Source organism: Lynx canadensis, chromosome D2, assembly GCF_007474595.2.
Source record: "Lynx canadensis isolate LIC74 chromosome D2, mLynCan4.pri.v2, whole genome shotgun sequence".
NCBI classification, from domain to species: domain Eukaryota; kingdom Metazoa; phylum Chordata; class Mammalia; order Carnivora; family Felidae; genus Lynx; species Lynx canadensis.
This window is the reverse complement of record NC_044313.2, coordinates 50,292,610-50,313,035: the sequence shown is the minus strand read 5'-3', so window position 1 is coordinate 50,313,035 and position 20,426 is coordinate 50,292,610. Positions and strand designations below refer to the sequence as shown.

The following is a 20,426-nucleotide window of genomic DNA, read 5'->3' as shown; positions in this document are numbered from 1 at the left end:
GTGAAGGCAGAAACTCTAAATCAAGTTTTTAAACTTAAGCCACACAATTTGGCCAGTCAAGGGATGGCAAAGTGATGCAAATATCCATTTTAAACATTGTATGCTATGTCCGGCCCAGGACCGCCTCTCCAGTCCAAGGATCCTGAAGATACGGAAAACCTAAATGATCCATGTACAGTGGAGAATATTTAGGAAAGTTACACTATGAAGGTAACTAATGCTGTTCCCAATGTGGCTGTAGATTTGAACTTCTTCAGACTACTGATTAGTCTATCTTAATGTCAATCTTATCAGTCTTAATGACTGATATTTACAGGGCCTGGCCGCATGGTTTGTGAAGATGGCCAACAAGCTTAAATCAATAACGATTTCTGATCCGATAGGACTTTTGAAACTTTGTCAAATTCTGTAAACAAATCTTTCTTGGGATAAACTAATGTTAATGGCTGGATCAAAAGATTCCTCTCAGATGCATGAAGAAGCATCTTAAATGCCAAAATAGTAGCAGATGGAATTCTGTGGAAAAGAGTTACTCATCCAGTATAAGCAAACAGGCCTGATTTGGGGGCAGGGCTCCATAAACACAGGCTGGACTGATGTGTCATGAGCAAGTGTGGCATCAGTGGATGAGTGTGACAACCTTAAGAATAATGCTTGACTATTACAAACTCTATCAGGGCTCACCAGAAAATTGCCAATTGCTTGTTAAATGGGTATATCTTCACTAAACGACCATGAGTATGCCTCTCTCATCATTAAGCATCTCTGCCTCCAGAATGCAATCCCACACATTCTCCTCAATCACTCTCCTATCCTTCTTAGAGATGTCCAAGGGAAGCCAGGATGCCCCAGTTGAGTTGGAACCTGTTTCTGAGCTTAGTTCCACTGCGGCTTCTCAGAACGGACAACTTAGAGGAGGTGACCAAGGGCAGGAGGCATAAGAGGAGGATGCCGAGGGAGCCCCCAAACTCTTCAAGGCTCCAGTGAATGAGGCCTCCAGAGACTCGCTGAGGCTGAGGTTAGCTAATGAAAACTAAAATCTACACATTTTGAAGATTCAGGTAGTGTTTCTTAGAGCCTGAAAAGTAATGGGCTCCACTCCACAGTCTCATGTTTATCTTAGTATGAGAATAGCCCCTGGTGAATGTTCAGTCTAGTACCTGCTATTTGGATGTGGAAACTGAGGCCCAGAGATTCAGTACAAGGTGAATGGCAGAGCATGAGCAGCCCTACCCCGTTGGTTTGGTGCCTTCTAGATAGAGGGAGGGCTGATGCCGCTGGGCTGGGAGTCAGGAGACTGGGGCCAGTCACTACAAAATGAAGGAGCCCAGACTGACTGGGCTGTTCCCACCGACACTGATGGATCCCCCCACAGAGTTCTAGCTCTCTGCCCTTCTAGTCCAGGCCACCATCACATCTCGTCTAGACGTCGGCAGTACTTCCTAATTCAGTTCCCTGTTCACCCTCCACACCGTCCCCCCCCCCCCTCAAAACAGCTAAAGAGCAAGGACTGAGGCAAATCTGCCTGCATCAGGTCCCCCCTGGGGGCAGGGAGGTCTCACATCGCTCTTTAGCAGAGCCTCATTCTAGGAAGACAATGTAAAATGCACAGCTCTGGGCTGTTTATTTTTAAAGATACTATATCCATTTTTACTGGAACAAGTATAAAGAACTTAAAAAACCCATAGCTATCCTGTCACAATAAATCACACAGAGTAAATTGAAAATCCTATACAGCTTTCCCTGAATACATTGTGCTCACTTTGTCAGAGAGGTAGATGAAATGTGGCATATATTGATCTAGATGTCTCTGTAAAACTATAATATTTATATCAAATACATATGCTAGAATCTCTTCTGTCTTTCTGCTGAGACTTCTAATCATGCTCTTTCCATCCAACCTCCCCCAACCTCCCCCTGCCCCCCGCCCACACCCCAATGGTAGCCACTGGCTTGGTGGGAATGAATTTTAAGAAGGACTTGTCAGGGAAATTCAGCAGCATTTTATCACATAGAAAGCAGGCTGGGGGCAGCAAGAGACCCCACAACCCAAAGCACACAGTGGTCAGTACTAAAATTTAAATTTATCCCTCCAATGTTGAATTTGAACCATTCAGTGTCCACAGAACTATCTCTCCAAGACTCTCACACAAGCTAAGGTTTAGGCAGATTCTGGGCTTGACCTTCTGTATCACCTGGTGGTGCTTTCTGTGACTGCTTTCTCCCACGGCTTCCCCTACTTTGGATCATGTCCTTCAGGATGACTGTTAACCAGGTTTTCCTGTGAAGTGCAGGACCCCACTGCCTAAAAGGAAGGAGACTAATCCAATTCCTGCCTTCCCACTTCCTCCTGTACTGACAGCCAGTCCCAAAGGAACTGACGTCCACGCAGGGCAGTTCACCTATGGCCAACAAAAGCTAGCTCCAGACTGTGCAGGTCCCATCCTTCTGATGAGGGAGCATAAGGCAAGCCACCCGACACCCTGCATGGCCCCCCCACCGAGGTGGGATATGTGTGATATTCCTTAGGCACTTCTGCCTGCCCAAGAACAAAGGAAAGGACAGAAAACAAATGGTTACATTGACAGAGTCTCTATCAGTTTACAAATATCTTAGTAAAATTACCAGAAAGGGGCAATCTTATCAATAGCCTAATCTCCAGGAACTCCTACTATCTTAATGATGTTTTGCTAGAGGGGAAAAAAAAAAAACAAACTTACCTTAGTTTGACAAAACTAGGCCCTCAGTAATCTGTGAGTTTTAGCATATGGAAATCCCTTTAAGAAACTTCCTCTTGACTTCACCTCCCCCAACTCCATAGTATATATAACCAGTCACTCCTCACAAGCCCAGTGCAACTCTTTCTGCACACAGGTCCTGTCCCCATGCTTTAATAAAATCAACTTTTTTGCACCAAAGATGTCTCAAGAATTCTTTCCTGGTCATCAGCTCCGAACCCCCATCACTCCAAAACCCATCACTTCCATTCCACCTAGGGACCTGGCTCAGGACCTCCAAAGCTTGCTAGACTTTCCAGAACTGTCTACTGACCAATGGACTGGTTGGTAAGGTGTGCTTGTCTTGGACACCTGATGCCGTTGTAAGTGTAGAAGAAACATAACCATTAGTTAACTGCAAGATTGTCAGATCATTGGCTGATTCTGCTACTCCAGATCTGTTTCGAGTTTGTGAGAGAACAGCACATGTAAGGAGGGCAAAAATGAAATCAAAACAACTGTGAGTGTGTTCTGAGGCCATAATCCCAAACGCTGGCTTTAGCCATTTCTGGTTAGAACAAATGAAAAAACAAAACAAGCAAACAAAAAGCCCAAGGAGGTTTGGAGATAAGACTTCCTACCCAGGGCCACAGCTAGTACTTTGCTAATTACAAAGAAAGGAAATGCCTTCTCCCTCCTAGTGAGGAAGAGAATAAAGTAATCATCTTATCCAGCTGTCAATAGAGCTATTCTGGAAGACACAGGCTGTTTTGCAGTTTCCCTAAAAAGGGGCAGAAGGCTGAGCAAATAGATCCCAACAGTGCAGCAAAGGCACCTCTATAAAACAGAGCCGCAAGGTCACAGGACAGACTATTGGGAATGCCAACAGTGAATACTGAGATGTCCTGACCAGAATAGAATTTTCTGCACAAAGTAGGTGCATCTGATCATATGCAGATGGTCATGACCTAAACAACGCCAGAGGGGTCTATATCTATACCTCCACCACCCTAGATCACAATTACATCTCCATAATTAGACCATGCCCAAGGAATGATCAAGTATCTTTTGTAGCTTGTTCCCTAAAGGAAGCCTCAGTCCACGTCTTGAAAATAAATTCTGAGAACCTCAGGAGGCATTGGTTGTACTGACATGTGCAGCCCACACCCTCTCTTCTGTCAATGGCACCTCATTTTTAATTTGGGGAACCAGTCATCCCCAATGAGATACAGTGTTGGGAACTTTAATCAAGTTTCCCTGCCCGAACTAGGCCAATCAATACTTCTCAGCCTTGAATGGAGTGACACTAAGTTCACAGTGGGATCCATCCTCGTGCAAAGCCCTATAATGACTATTCCTGAGTTTCTGCTTGCTGGGTCCCAGAGCTGCTTGCCTGGCTCAACTCTGTGCTTTCTGGGATCTTCCTCTTCAATTTTTCTCTGAATTCTATAAGGTACTCTAACCTTCCAAAAAAATTCCTCTCCTGCTTAAGTTAGCAAGAACCAGTTTCTGTTGCCTATAATCAAAGAGCCCCTAACTGGAAGAGTTGTTTACCTTAACCTTAATTTCTCACTTAATTTTCACAACAACCCAGTATGCTGGTATTGTTTGGGTTTCTTTCTCTCCCCACCCTTCTTTCCTTCCTTCCCCCAAGAGGAATTATACACCGATCTTAAGTAAGCAATTCCATAACTGCCTGACTCTCTCACAAATTACACTGTGTCTCTTCCCAATACCCTTGCCCTTCCACATTTTATTCATCCCTTTACTGCAGACTTGGTAGGCTTTGGCCATTTTCAAGCAAGTCAATCTTCCTTTGACCTGGTTCTTCCAATCTTAAGAGAAATCAGGGCACTGAATAGCACTTTCCTCTATGCAGATCAAAGTAGATTTGCCTGTCTCTACTTGGTAATGCTGCTTCTGAATAAGAGGCACCAAGAGAAGAGAAGACTAAGGCCAAGGTCAACCATACCCTTCAGGGATGAAGGCAGAATGGGGGGATAATGAGTCCAAGCACAGAAATGGCTCTTACTTTTGCCCTGGTAAAGGGGAGGTCTGTTAGCTTTGATGTGCAAAGCGAGCCCCACCTCCCTGCTAACACTCCGGGTAAATCATGCATCATGGCCCTAGAGCATATGTTGTTGGGACTACCTTCCCATAATGACAATCAAGTTGACACATCCTGGCCTTGTTCCCCAGCCACACCCAAGGGTGTTGTCCCTGCTAGCATATGCTGCTAGCTATCCAATCCCCTCTGAGTAGATCCAGCACACTTGCAAAGGCCTCAACTGGCCTCCAGCATCTGTTACACAGGTAAGAACTGGGAGGAGTTTACAGGTGTCAGGGTCGGCTGAGACATAATACACCACAGGGGCACTCAGGGTAGTGTCAGCAGCTCCCCCACCTTCCCAAGTCTCTCCATATCCCTCTTTTACTGGGCCCATCATTAAAACCATAGGTTTTTAGGTGCACAAGTCACCCCGCTATTACCTTTGCCCAAAACTGCTCCAAAGGGTACATTTTAACAATATGAATTATCCAATGCTTTTGGAAGCATTCCCTCTGAAATGTTTGCAGTCTTTACGATTTTATTGAACAAAATTCCTGCCAAAGAGCATTTCACTGGGATGATTCCCCTACATAATCAAGCCTCTATTTAGCTACCGCTTGTTCCTTGGATGGTTCTGATTGGTCAAAGTCTCAGGTAAGCTCCAGGAGAGCAAGAACCACATTTTCTTGCTCATTCTTTAGCCACAGCACTTAGCGCAGTGACTGGAACATAGCAGGGGGTCACATACTTGTTAGCTGAGCAAACATGCTGGGATGGCAACTTTCCTAAATCTGTTCTATATCCTAGCCAGCATTTGCCTTTGAGTTCAGTGGCTAAGGTTGCAAAGCCTCGCCAGAGACGGGCATGAATCTACCTCCGAACTGCCTCTATGTCCCCTAGTTAAGAAGGGATAGGAAGGGGGGATGAGATTGCTTTTACTGACAACTGGTACCATATCTGGAGCAGTCCCCATGGTTCCGGGGTGGGAACAGATCATTGTCATGCAACACTTGTACTAGATGTGGGAGCCCAAACCCTGAGAGACACAGAATCAGGTTTTCATGAGTTTCACATTACAACAGCCTGTAAGTTTACTAGAAGGAGACACTGGGCTTGGACAGCTAGAGAGTTTCCTGGTTTATTTTCAGTGTATGATGGCAGCAGCAGTGGGCCACACCCAAGTCTACTAGGAACCACTTTGTGTGGCTCTGGAAAGGCTTCCAACACAAGAAATGACATAGCAGGAAGACAGAAAACACGGTGAAACTTACTCTCGGATGGTGGTGTTTGTTGTTTAGATTTGGAAACTACCCAGGGAGGATTCACCCAATCAAACATGAGGCTGAGCAGAAAGATTCTTTAGGGATTATAATTAGAAAAGTCATATTCAAAATTCTTTCTTTTTTTTTTTTATGGAGGAAAGACTATCTGAGAGCAAAAGTCTAGGTTTGAATACGACTTTTTTTTTTTTTAGGTACACAGTTCATCTCCCACCTACATTTCTATTCTTGTTTTCAGAACAATAGCTGGAACATTTTGAAAAGTGTGTGGAAAGGAAGAGAGACAGCAAGAAAGTGGAGGGGGGAGGGTGGGGCAAGCCTTCACTCCATTAGGTATTATCAGGAAATTGATTTAATATGCATCCAAGTCTCTTTAAATAGAGCTTCAAGTTTGAAAGGGGCTGAAGATGTGGCTTACAAGAATCCAAAGCAGATGCAAAGAAAGAAGCGCCCACATCCACACCCACCAAGACCCCTCTCATCAGAAAGGAATACCTAGCATGTTACATTATACAATACAGCATCTAATGACACTTGCTTTCGGTATCTGCCCCTCGGTTCTGAATTTCAGAAGTAGTAAAGGGGTCATTTTTCCAAAGTATTAGGGCAATCTCAATTCTTTTTTCCTCCCCCAAAAGTTTAATGTTAATCAAAGCAGAATGTCTAATCAGTCCAAGATGGTCTGTCAACTTGAATTATCTGTTTGTCTTCCTATTTACTGTATCTGTCTGTCTACAGTTCTTCCTATCTTTGTGAAGATCAGTTATTGGGGCCTGTGTTTCCTTCTGACTAGAATGGCTACCAGATGATCCTTCCTGGTGATATGTTGATGATTTGCTAATTTATGGCTTTTAAAATCTAGGAATCTGAAAACATTGCTGGGAGTTCAGGCTGGGAATCACATGGGCCATGCAAGGAGAGGACTGAATGGCTTCTCTGTCAAAGGACAGACGTTTGTGTGAAATGCAAAGCCTCAGTCACATTTCAACCAGAGTGATGTCTGTGATCTAGAAATCATAAATGGCACCTTATAGGAAACACTCTCTCCAGGAGTAACCCCCCACCCGCCACGTCAGGCTTTGCAGAAGCGAGAGTGAGTGTTGCCCAAGCTGTACGTAGACGGGAAAGGAAAGGAGGCCCATGGTACTTGGCCCAAGACAATACCACACGAATTAACCCCACATCCTATTCCCAAGTGCTGGAGTCAGCCCTTATCAGAAAAAGTACACATGGAAATGTTATTATAGGAAGACGGTCACCTCTGGGAACCAAGAAGGGAGGCTTAAATAAGCTCTGATTTTGAACTCCCCAGCCACTTTAGTGGCCAAATAATATTAATGCATAGCTCAAGAGAGATGTGGCATATTTGGAAATCTTCATGGGTTTGAAGAAGTACATTTATACCCAGTGCCTGTGTGTAGCAAGCACTCAATAATCACACGTGGAATGGACGGTGAAGGCATGACTCACGCTAGTTCCCCTAGGCTAGGGTTGGGGGGATGGCTATGGGGTAGACTGAGTGAGTCTTTATAAAGAAATATGCTTGACCTTTGAACAACATGGGAGTCAAGGCACCGACCCCTGTGAAGTCAAAACTCCACATGTAACTTTTGACTCCCCAAAAACTTGACTACTAATAGCCTATCATTGACTGGAAGCCTTACCAATAACATAAACAGTCGATTGACACCTATTTTATGTGTTACATATGGCACAGACTGTATTCTTACCATAAAGCAAGCTGGAGAAAAGGAAATGTTAAGAAAATCCTAAGGCAGAGAAAACACATTTACAGTTCTGTACTGTATTTATCTCAAACAATCCGCGTGTAAGTGGACCTGTGCGGTTCAAGCCCATGTTGATCAAGGGTCACCGGTAATGCCTGTTTGGGCACAGCAGATCGTTTAAGATTCTAATTCTTTGAAAAAACAAAAATTGGTCTAGAACCACAGCAGGCAAAGGTTGAGTGTGGTGGAGAAAATGGAGCGGAATTTCAAGACAGCCAGGCAGGAGGGAATAGAAAGTGGTCTCATAAAGGAACAAAGGCCACAGAGAGAGATGGATGAGGAGACCATTTCTGATATGAGGAGACACAATTTAATAAGAACCCACTAATAAGGAACCAGGGAAGATACGCAGGGTACCCTCTCCTGGTAAGTCTGTGGAGAGTATACTATACAGGCGAAATAGAGCCTGAAAGGAAAATAAGATTTTAAGACTTACTCCCATGGTTGTAGGACCACGGTAGTAGGACCAAAGACCAATGGTTGTAAGCGGAGTCCGTGTGATATGAATTTTAAAACTAGGGTGTTGACTCCTCTCAGCCTAGGAGTAACAAAAGCTGGGGTGCACAGCCACGGAACAGGCTGTGACATCCCCTCCTCTGAAAGGTCACCTCCCAGGACCTCTGTACAGTAAGTCACCCCTGTTTTGCTCTATAATAGGATCTTAGTCTTTTTCATGTTCATTTTTGCCACATGTATGAACATTTGTACTTGGTATTTTCTTCAGTCATAGCCTTGCTCATTGCTTGTAACCTCCTGGCAACTGTAATGTCCTTGAGGACAAGTCCCACGGGTCGCTTGCTCACCACCGAATCCTTGGCATCCAACACAACCCTCATTGTGCCGGGCACAGAGGCACTCAGTGAACATCCATGGACTGAAATGAGCAAGTGGAAATGATAACAGGAACAGAGAGTGAGGCAGGAAACTAACTGGGCTCTAGTATTTCTTAGCTCTTGAAATTCTTGTCTAAATTATCGAAAACTCTTTAAAATATAACCACCACATTAAAGAACATAATAAAGTACTCTGTTTTCATTTTTAAATGGAAAAGCATGATACATTCTGCCAACCTCTATGGCTTTAGGGCTCCCTTTTACAATCCTGAGGCCATGTTGAAGGCAGACTGCCTTACTCCCCCCAGGAAGACCCAGCCTCCTGAGGGTAACACTTCCACCTACAGCTCTGCAATAAACCTAGAGAGTGGATCTTGCAGAGGACTTTCGGGGCAGGTGGGAGGGAGGGAGGTCCTGCTACTCTAATTTTCACTGACAGTTAAGAACCCACCACCAAAGAAGTTCTCTAAACCAAAGGAAGCCAGGTGGATATGTCTGCCAGGGCAAGGAATGCTCTTCTCAAGATGCCATGCAGATAGACTCTGCCTAGGAGGGTGTCTGCATCTGGCAGATCACTACAATCTGCCATGGCTGGTAACCTAGGAAGTGAGCTCCCCAGGAAGAGGTTGAAAGTGTTGAGACCCACAAATAAGGCACAATTTTGGTCAATGATCCGTCTGTCTATCCTTGAGAGCCCCTCATTGTTACAAGTGTACAAGAGGTAAATACATTCCTAGTCTAACCAAATGAGAAAAATCAAGGAAGAGACGGTTCAGTCCCCTCCCCACCTTTTTGTCCTTGGGGTGGGGCGAGGATCCTTAGAGGCAGTAGGTGAGCAGAAGGAAAACACAGGACCACAGTGATACTCGTGCATTTCTCTTCCTTTCCATCATGTGCACGGTGTTGTGGCCTCACTTATGGGTACAGGTGGAAGAACAACCATAGGATCATGAGGTTCAAAACAAAAAGGGGTCTCAGGAGATGATCTTCAGAGGCAGCACGGCCCAGTGAAGCAGATTGCCCCTTGGTTCAAACCCTAGATGCACCCTTTGTTAGCTGTGTGACATCAGGCAAGTCACATAACCTCTCTGTTCCTCAGTTTCCTCACCCACTGCAAATGGAGATGATAATACTTCCCTTTGGTGGTTGCTGTGAGAATTAAGCGATATGCAAGTTTATAGGTATTCTTACTGTCAGAGAAGGCAGTCTTAGGGCTCTGGGCTGTAACGAGTCACTTCTCATCTACAAGTGCCCCCAAAAGCTTGTGACCCAAGCTTTGTCTATATAAAGAAGAGTTCTAAGAGAAGCCACAGTATTTAAGTTTCACAAACAACTTTCCTGAATTGAAATTAGAGCTAGCTTAGTCTGTGACAATGGTTCCCTCAACCAGAAGAGAGGCCTAGCCTCCTCATTCAGCCACAGAACCTCTCCTTCAAGAAGACTTCATTCACCTCTCTGGTCCCCTTTGCCTTCTCCTTGTCGTCTATTATACCTTGTCCTCTCTGTGTGTCCTCTCAGCATTTGGCTACAGAAATCAGAAGAATAATCCAAAGCTATCCCATTCTTCCTTGTCCCAAACACCTGGCCTAGGACTGCCTCAGTTGGGGGCCCCAGAAGCCCATCATGGGAAACACAAGGTCTGGATGGCTCCCTGGCCTGGCCACCTCTAACAAGGGGGTTACAACAGATGGATTCCTCTCTGTGGCTGATTATTTTCCATGGCCCTTGGCCATGTGACCTCAGACCATGATCTTGTCAGTTCTCATAAACTAACCAGGAGTGGCTGAGTCACACGCAGAGAGGAAATCTCAGGGGGGAACGGCAAGGGCCGTGGGAGGAAGGAGAGCAAGCTGGGACCCAAAGGCCATGGGAGCCTCACCCCGCTGCTCCCCCACCTCTGAGCAGCTTTGGCCTTACATGAAGGGAAGGAGGAGGCATTGGCCCCGGGGGTCAGCTGGGCCGTAGGCAGACTACCCTTTTGAATAAGACCTGGGGTCTCAGCCCGAGAGGACAATTGTCCCCAAGACCTCCAACCCACAGAGACTGCCTGGCGAGGCCACTCATTGAACCTCTGGTTATTGACACCCAATTCCTATTCTTAGGAGCACTGATGCATCATAATAAGATAGAGAATAGCTGACATGTCCCCACATCTACTGCTGGCTCTGGATGTCCTGTGGGAGGTCAAGTGAGGAATACTGAAGTGAATGTTGGAGGAAGCCAGGCCAGGCCTTTGATCCCATGTTGACGGTGAGGACGTGCTGGGGATGCTATATGAAGTGTTCACATTATGTCAAACACATTGATCAAAACCGAAAATGAGGTGCCAACAAAACCTCCATGTTCTCCAATATCCTGAAATTGGGTGTTGCGTAAACAAAACCCTGAACTTCTCTGCCTAATGTGTGTGTGTGTGTGTGTGTGTGTGTGTGTGTGTGTGTGTGTGTGTGTTTACTTTAAATCATCTTTAGATTTCAAAGTTGTGTGTCTCCATAGCTTTTGGGTCACAAGTTACCTTAAATTCTCTGACAAGTTAATGCATTGTTAGAGTATTTCTGAGTAAGATATGCATGTGTAAACAAATCCCTTAACTATGTATATGTTTTAATTACATTCTGGGCATTCACTTGATGAAATCCTGGGGAGAAGAGTGTACATACGTGTATCCATGAATACAGCACATGTATTTTTGCATACACAAAAACACAGGGCAAAGCACGCTATTTTAAGAGTCTGAGCTCTATCTTTCAACAAAGTTTAGCTGCTTTCCCTTTGCAAATGCATTTAATTTTATCTGGAAACTTTTTGACGTTAGAAATAGAACAACTGTAGTTTCTCATTATGTTTGCTGCCAGAATCCATGCTTGGTTGCTCAACTAAAGACCTTATATTGCTAATTACTACCACATGCCCATATCCCAAGCGAAAGAAAACTTATTGATTCTGACAGCCCATTCTCTCAACGCTGAATTCCAAATGAAAACTCAAATTTTGGCCAAACATAACATTTCATCAATCTTGTTCTACTGACTGGAAAAACAACATCAAACAAAGGGTGCTAATGGCCCTTTATTACCGTTCCTTTCCCAAGCTTATATTTTCTGATGAAAGATCTAAGTGACCAAAGGGCTTCTTTAAACTACTTAGTAATTAGCTTTTGAACCAGGAAACAATGCGTAAAGTAAAGTGAACGGTCCCAGTGTTGATGACAGGACCGACTCTCTGTCCTCAGGGTCGGGGGACATCAGAGACCGAAAGAGAACATTAAAAGCAAAGTGTGTATTTTCCTAAAGGGAGAAGAAAAAAAGAGACAGAGAAAACACCAGGCTAAAAGCCGGTGGTAAAAGATGACAGAGATGGAGACAGAACAAAAGCTGCGGGGAGTCTGTGATCTGAAGTCATCAGCACTCGGGGGTTTGAGTGGAGGTGCCAGGGCAAAAGGGGTGGGTGAGTGACTGCTGGTCTCAGTCCTCATCTGGGTTGCCCACCAACAAAAGCCACCCGCCACCAGGCCCACCCGCACCGGACTAGGGAAACTAGAGGGAAAAAAAAAATTTTACCTGGAGGGAGAGTCAAGAAGTATTTTCAGCATAGACTTGGGGGCAATTGACTTTATTGGCTTCTTCGGGGGCAGTGACAAGGAAATGCTGGCCGAGGTAGTGGGGTGGGAGGAATAAAGAGAGCCCATGCCCTCAGAATGCCTTCTGCTTTATGGCGACCTGTTCACACCTTAAAGGCAAAATGGACAGAGGAGCTGTTTTTCTCTTGGCAATGGAATAAATGACCAATGGGAATCTCTGGACTTATCTGGCCTTTTGGATCCAACCAATGGCCCAGAAATCAGAACAGCTTGGTTCTAATCTCATCCAGGGTTGTTAAGATAATAGGGAGAGGAGGGCTCCATTAGAGGAAAGGTGGAGGAACGTGCTGCCTCTACAGACGAGACGCCAACTGGCCTCCTCTCGCTCACTGTCCTTTGTTCCTTTGAAAGGAAACTGGTGTCCTGTGGGCAGTTCAAGAAAATGAGTCTTTTTATTTTCCACCTCTTCATTTTCTGAAGGAAGGACAGGACACCTGAGCTCAGGATGCACTGGAATCACCGACAGGAGATGAGGTTTGCTCCATCCAACATGATTACTGGGCCCAGAGGAGATGGGGGTGGAGGATGGGGAAGGGCAATGCTATAGTTTTATTTTCTCTTAAAAAGCAAAATAGGCTATTCAAGAGTTCACCTGAAAATGTACTGGGGGAGGGGGACCTAGTTATGTGATAGGAGCTTCTATGACCAGGAAGGGGCCTGAGTGATGAAAATATTCTCATCTTCATCTGCATGGTAATTACTGGGTGTGTACATAGGTACAAATCCCTTGAGCTGTACTTTAAAGCTATATACCTCTTACTTTGTGGAAATTAAAACAAAAACCCAGAAACAACAAAAGCAAGGCTGAGTGCCCAAGAAAAAGTTAAAAAAAAAAAAAAAAAAAAGTAAAGAATGGTTGCCACCAGCCCCGCCTCTCCGGAGGCCTTCTCCTCCCAAGACAGTGCTCTGGCAGAAGACAGAGATGGTAAGGCCCTGACATTTACTTAGGAGTCAAATTTCAGGTTGATAACGAACCCAGACACTGGTATTGATATCAATAAAACGATCTGAACACAAACTGAAATAGTCCCCAAGAAGAAAGCACTGATGTATGGGAAGTCAAACAAAAGACCATCAGGAATAGCATGTGGTACCCTAACATACCATAAATGTAATATGTCTTGCCCAGAAGGAATTTCAGCTGAGTAATGAGTCCCTTTGAGGACACGTTTGGTGCCTCCTGGCTAAAGAGAATTGGTTTCCTGGCTGCCACGATGCCTTTACAGCAGGCAAGGTGACCTTTTTCTTGCCCTCCCTAAGACTTCCCCGCTGGAGTATGATCCCATGTTATTGCTGCACGAAAACAACCCCAGAGGATGGCATCACGTTAGTCTGGGGCACCAGAATGTAATCACTAAGCCAGTTGAATGAGCTTGGTTTACTTGGTAGGGATTAGAACAGAAGATACAGGCCCAGTTACCTACAACCCGTTCCAGGAGAAACACAGTGGGTCTCTCAGAAAGACAGGTGGGGAAGAAAGGCACGAACGGGTGGGCACAGGTCAGTCCACAGGTGACGTCACACCCCACACAGAATGTGGCCCTTCCCTCACAGAAGCACCTGGGTAGGAGGAGGGAGGGGCGGGATTCAGGTGTCACCGCCATAGGGGCTCTTGAAAGTCACTCAACCACATCTTTTCTGATGTAACTGACTTACTTTCTGCCTCCATGTTTGTTAAAAGTCCCGCCGAATTTATTCCGATTCAGGATGAGAGCAGCAATTTCGGGCACGTAGCGGGCAAACATTGCCTACATGCATGAAACAAAGAAACAAGAGCCAAAAAAAAAAATGGCATGCAGAGAGGATTCTACCGCAGCAGAGGCAGCAAAACCTCTTGGCATACTTACTTTCTTCCACTAACCGCACTATAGGAGCCCCCGTATTTCTTGCGGTTTCCTATTAATTCTATGATTTCAGGGACGTAGCTGGCAAACATGGCCTGAGGAGAAGACAGGAGACAGAAGAGAGACTGAAAAGACAGGCCAAAGAAAGGGGGTGACCTTTTCAGAGGGGGGGGGTCGGAACACTAATATCCGAAAACACAAAGGGGTTAGAACTGCAAAGGTATATACCACTGTGGTGGGTTGTAAAAATAAAGGCACAAAAAGGGCAAGCTCCTGAAAATACACAGGACAAAACAAACATTAACCAACCCGGACAACTAAAAAAAATAAATAAAAAAATAAAAAAATCGCAGTCGAGAAAAATACAAAAGAGACAGGAATAAATAAGTTGACATCTAGCACTTCTTGCTAAAGGAAAGTCAGTAAAGGGGGTGCATGCTGGTGAAATCACACACACACACGCACACACACACACAACTGCAAGAGAAGACTTTCTTTCTAGCTAAAATTCACAGGAGAATCAATGCCTTTAGGAGTGATGAAAGACAATAAACATCAAAAGAAGATTAAAATAATATAAACTTATCCAGTAAAAAAAAAAAATCACTAAAAAGCACAAAAGGTAAATTTAGGAAATCATGTGGGGGGGTGGAGAAGAAAGGAGAAACACAAAACTGCCATGTTTTGCCCAACAAACATTGTGCTTGTGGCTGGATAAGTGGGTCTCGTTACCTACAGGGACCTCCCTGATGCTGAGGAAATGCTTGTGTTAGCTTACACACGCACATGTACATTTAATATACATTTTTAAAATGTATATATGTCGTATGCATACAGAACAGAGAGATGTATATGCATAGTACAAATGTATGTGCCGTGGACACATGTGAGAGCTGTGTGTGAAGTAGGATTCTAATCACTTACCACATAACAGTGCAAACATCTAAACTTCACCTAAGTTACTTTGAAAGACAAAATGCAGCAACCCCCAACATGCTGCCAGAAATCCCCCTTTCAAAAATTACATCCTAACTGACTGTTATGACCTGCAAAGACCAGAAAAGCAAAGAGCAGAAACTTCTGGCTTACAAAGGGGGAGGGAAAATATCCCATGTGTCGCTGCATAATGGAGTTGGTTGGTTCTTTACAAAACCACCCTCGGCTCACCTAATGATGTCCACCTGCATGAGACCAGTAGGCTTTGCATCCTCTGCGGGGACCCTACTCTCTGGGGCAGGCCCCGGCCACAGTGTTTGTTGGAAGTTAGGAGAGGATCGTGAAGGATGTGGGGGAGCTCTTGAAACCGCAAACTGTCTACCGAGTATCTATAGCATCTACTGGGTCAGGTGACAGCAACTGTCCTTGCAGAGGGTATCAGCTACTGAATCATATTACTAAAGAACAGACACTCTCACTTAATAAGTGAGCATCACTTTCTTAAGACAATTAGGTTTCCTCCTGGTGAAAAGGCTGACCCTGACAAGGGCAGTGTGCCTGGGTCTCTGGGGAACAAGTCTCATATACCAAAGAAATATGCAGTAAAGCCACCATTGCATTTGGATGTACTCGGTCTGATTGTAACACTAAGGCAATCACTTGCTTGCAATGAAGAAACAGAGTCAAAATACAAAGCTTTAAAGAAATGGATAATGGAAAATATTAATGACCATAAAAATCAACATCGTAATAAAGAGCTTTTACCAGTCCCCCGAGGATGAAGAAGACCATGAAGAGGCGCCCAAGTGTGGTTTTTGCGTAAACATCCCCATAGCCAACAGTGGACATTGTGACCATGAGTAAATAGACGCATTCCCAATACGTAAGAGCCTGGTTGTTTTGGAAATTTTCCCATGGGTCCCCTGAATTCTCCACCTAAAGCAAGGGGACAGGGAAGAAAAAGGATGACATTATATACATATGATAAACCAGGGACACAAAAACTCCAGCGGGCTGCTTCCGGATACACGGCCACCTCAACACAAGGTGTCTGCTGCCCGGGTAAGTTCTGTAGTGATGACTCAGAATCCAGCTTCCCATCCCCCTACTGCCCCACTCCCCCACCCCAGACAGGTAACAGAGAAAAGTGGAGAGGCTGTAACAGAAACATATCTTCCTAGCTGATTGGGACAAAGAGGGGAAGAAACAAAGGTAAATATCCCTAGGTTTTCTTCTCATTGTTAAAGATTTGAAGCCAGCTGAATTTTAAGGCATTGCCCCTGGCTACGTTTTACAGTATCCTCTTCAAGGGAAGAGCCAGAGAGCCCTGCCCTGACCTTTCTCTGTGAGTTCCTGCTCAGTCTCGGAGGGCCTGGCTCATGCACTCCCAAAGAAATTCTAAACTCTCCCACAAAGCGCCTCGTCCTTTCATCATTCTGACCAAGGCGATTGCCCGGTGGGCCTCCCTCATGCAGATCTTACACCCGGACCCCAAACAGCATCTCTTGGAATCTGACTTCGCTCTCCTGACTTTGCAGAATGTCAGGGATGGCTCTACCCTGCAAACGGCAGGAATTTCCCTGAGAGCAAGAAAATCGAGCTCATGACAACAACTTGCTTTTGTGCAACTCGTCAGACCAAGGGTCAGCAAGCTTTTTCCGTAAAGGAAAAGATAGTAAACATTTTCAGTTCTGCGCAACACAGTTTGTGATCTCTGTAGCAACAACTCAACTCTGCAGAAGGTGAATCAGCCAGAAGCAATACTTACACTAAAGGGGCGTGGATGAATTGGGAGCCCTTTGGCCCCAGGGGTGCAGGCTGCCCATCTCTGCTTTAGACTTTACAAAACACTTCCCATCGAATTTGATCCACCAACAAGTTGTGAGGTAGGCAAGAGAGATAATTCGGGAGAGAGGGAGATGGGTGGGCTGGGCCTCCAGGTCTACCCCAGATCCCAACCCTGCAATATACCGTGCCAGAGTTCTACCAGCACAGCCCCTGTGGGCAGTGAGCCTCCAGGCCTCCAATCCCCCAGGCCTCCCGCTCTTCCTCTGCAGAAAGGGTCCAGAACTTAGCCTCTTTCACACATGACTTCTTGATCCCATGTGCCATTTTCGTGGAGGTTTCCTGGTGAAGCAGAAGCGACTTCACAAGATAGTAAGGTGAGCTCACTGGCCTACCAAAGACCACATTTGTGATTGGGGTGATTACCTACTAAGAGTGATTTCAGCCAAGAATTCCATCAACACAAAGGGGTGGGTGGGGAGCCATCAGATCTAGTAGTCGAGTGAGAGCCCCGGCTTCCATGCCAGGCTGCCTTCCTCTGCACGGTAATTATATAAACCCCAGTGATGTTAGGTAACTAAATGCACCCTTCCCCTCACTTAACGCAGATAGAGGCTTTCCTCAGCAAGGGAAAGGCAATTTTACTCAAATCTTCAGAATTAGATGAGGCTCCTTCCAGTTTTAACAGTTTGTGTTTGTATGAAACATGCTTCCAACAAAAGCTGTGTTCCCTAAAAGCAGGAATAAAAGTCAGCCTCCAGGAGGTGAGAATAGCTTGACTTAATAATATAAGCCTTTCAAAGAGTCATTAATTTAAAAGAATTAACATTTTTGAGATACAAAATAACTTGACAAGCAATCAGTCAAAAGAATCGAAGGTAGCTTTTTGTAAGGGGGAAGTGGAGGGAAATTAAGGGATCTGAATTTGTTGTTCATTAAGAGATGTGGGTCAAACTTTCAACCTTGTCACCAACACATTTTCAAGTGTTGGCTGAGGAAGCACTGCCATCTTGTGGCTTCCTGGAGTTACTGCAAACAGAATGAAAAATCCCCTAACCCGGTAAGCCGAAAAATGCAGGTTAATGGAGCGAACATCATTCACCATTCGGAATTAGTTTGGGGTATAGGGTTGGACACCCAGACAGTTGTGCAGTTGCCTCTCCTTCTCTTACATTCTTCAGCTAGGCTGAAGTTTCTCTTCAGGGAGAAAAATTTCAGGTAATAAAATGACGCAGGGGGGGTACCTGTTGCAGAAAAGCCAGAGCTGAAGCATCTTCAAGGATACTCACCAAATGGATGAACCCAGCTGCTGTTAGCCATGTGCTGATAAATATGGAGAGCAGATTCACCAGCTTGATGGAATTACTGTGCAAAAGAGACAATAAGCAAAATCCCCAAGTTACAAAAAAAAGACCATGCTGGGGCTGCCTTCCAGAGTGACAGCAATCTTTAGGGGACAGGCAGCCCACCTTCACTCTCCAGCGTTTCCTCCATCATAAAGAAATGTCCCAGAAGACAGCATCAGTAGCTAGGTAGGGCCAGAGCCTACAGAAAAATGACATCTGGGCCACTAAAAGTGACCCCTAAATTAACCCTTCCGTTGGGTTTAAATTTTTTTAATTAAATTTTATTTTGAACATTTTTATATCTATAGAAATATGGAAAGAAAAGTATAATAAACACTTACATGCCCTTCATCTAGATTGATCAATTAACAGTTTTGTACATTTGTTTTGTCTCTAGGAGCACCTGGGTGGCTCAGTCAGTTAAGCATCCAACTTTGATCGTGGCTCAGGTCACGATCTCACGGTTTGTGACTTCAAGTCCCATGTCAGGCTCTGTGCTGACAGCACGGAGCCTGCTTGGGATTCTCTCTCTCCCTCCCTCTCTCTCTCAAAATAAATAAACTTTAAAAAAAAATAAGGAGGGGCACCTGGGTGGCTCAGTCGGTTAAGCATCTGACCTCAGCTCAGGGCATGATCTCACGGTTTGTGGGTTCAAGCCTTGCATTGGACTCTATGCTGGCAGTGCAGGGCCTGCTTGGAATTCTCTCTCCTTCTCTCCCTCTGTTCCTCCCCAAATTGCACTCTTCTCTCTCTCTCTCTCTCTCAAAATAAATACATATTTAAAAAAAATAAAATTAAAATTAAAAAACATAAGGAAACCGTGCAACACAGCCACACTACAGCTGTCATACCTAAAATAATTCACATGAATCCAGGAACGTCATCTAAAATGCACTCTTTATTTGAATTTCTCCAGTTGCCCTGAAATTGTTTATTGATGCTTTCATTTTTTCACCCTGATACAGGAACTAACCAAGATTCAGGGACGGCCTTTGGTTATTATGTTGCTTTCTGTATTCCAGGGGTCTTGAAAGTTTTTCTATAAAGGGGCAGGTGGTAAATATTTTAGGCTTTGTGGGTCACAGCATCTCTGTGGCAACTCTTCTACTCTGCTGCTGTTGCATAGAAGCAGGAGAACGAATGTGTCTGTGTTCCAACAGAACTTTATTTACCAAAACAGGCAGTGAGCTGGATTAGCCCTTGGCCTATATCGTTTGCCAATCCCTGCTTTGTTCTCCCTTAATCTACACCCCCCACCCCCGGCCCAACTCTTTCTGTTTGTTTTCAAAGACATTTAATTTTCTTTACACTCAGGTCAGCTGCCTTATTTATGTCCCATATTCTGATTTGTCTAATCGTTCCCCCATGACAAGATTCTGTTTATATGCTTCTGTTAAGAGTATCTACCTGGGATGGCATCACATGAGAAAATCTCAACTCAATTACACTAGGCCCAGTCATTTGGTTAAGGTGGGAACATCAAATCTTGCCACGAAGAAGAGCCCACTTCCTTGTAATTAATATGTCATCTGTGCAGCAAGAATCTGAGACTATATGAACATCCTATTCTCTAAAAACCTCATGCTGAATAATTTCAGCATCCATCAGTGTTCCCTGAGTGGATCATTTGGGACTCACTACATTTTAAGCATCCTGAAAGCACAGGCCTTGTCTGTCTGGATCCTGGGAACATGAGTCCCCGGCACATAATAGGGCCTCTATGCATAAGTACTGAATGAACTGGTCCCTTCCTCTGCACTCTCCATACTTAGCTTCACCAGGCTCACTCCCACTGGAGTACAGCTCCTTGAACGCTGTCATCAGCAGGTCATTTCTCTGTCCAAAGACTCCCTGTTGGCTAAATGTTATTATGTCCAAACTCCTTCCATCCTCAACACTGGCTAAAGTTGCAGGCTTAACCACCACCCTCTTCTACATAAACTCTTGAAACTTCTGTAGCAGCCAAACCCGGGTACTACGTCTTTGTTTATGCTACTACCATAAATGGTCCTTCCCATCGATACAAATATTTCCCTTTCTTCAGAGCCTGGTTCAATCCCCATGTCCTCATTAATGTGGTCCCCCCACCTGCAATACAAGGTGACTCCTCATGGCTCTTACTTTCAGGCACTCGTTGGTAATCGATCCCAAGTGTCTTAAGACATCTTCTGTAATGTGGTTTGGATTGCTTTCGTCTCATGTTCCTAA

General features: G+C 44.8%; 1 protein-coding gene across 5 annotated transcripts in view; it reads right to left on the bottom strand.

Moving 5' to 3' along the window:
- The window catches only part of KCNMA1 (potassium calcium-activated channel subfamily M alpha 1), a 734,126-nt gene that overhangs the window by 212,806 nt on the left and 500,894 nt on the right, over positions 1-20,426 (bottom strand). For all 5 annotated transcript variants that reach the window (XM_030334400.1, XM_030334401.1, XM_030334398.1 and 2 more), the window contains exons 7-9: positions 18,162-18,237; positions 15,853-16,023; positions 14,155-14,246 (exon numbers count right to left, since the gene is read on the bottom strand). In XM_030334400.1, coding sequence (XP_030190260.1) covers positions 14,155-14,246; positions 15,853-16,023; positions 18,162-18,237 — 339 coding nt within the window. The remainder of the gene's footprint in view (positions 1-14,154; positions 14,247-15,852; positions 16,024-18,161; positions 18,238-20,426) is intronic.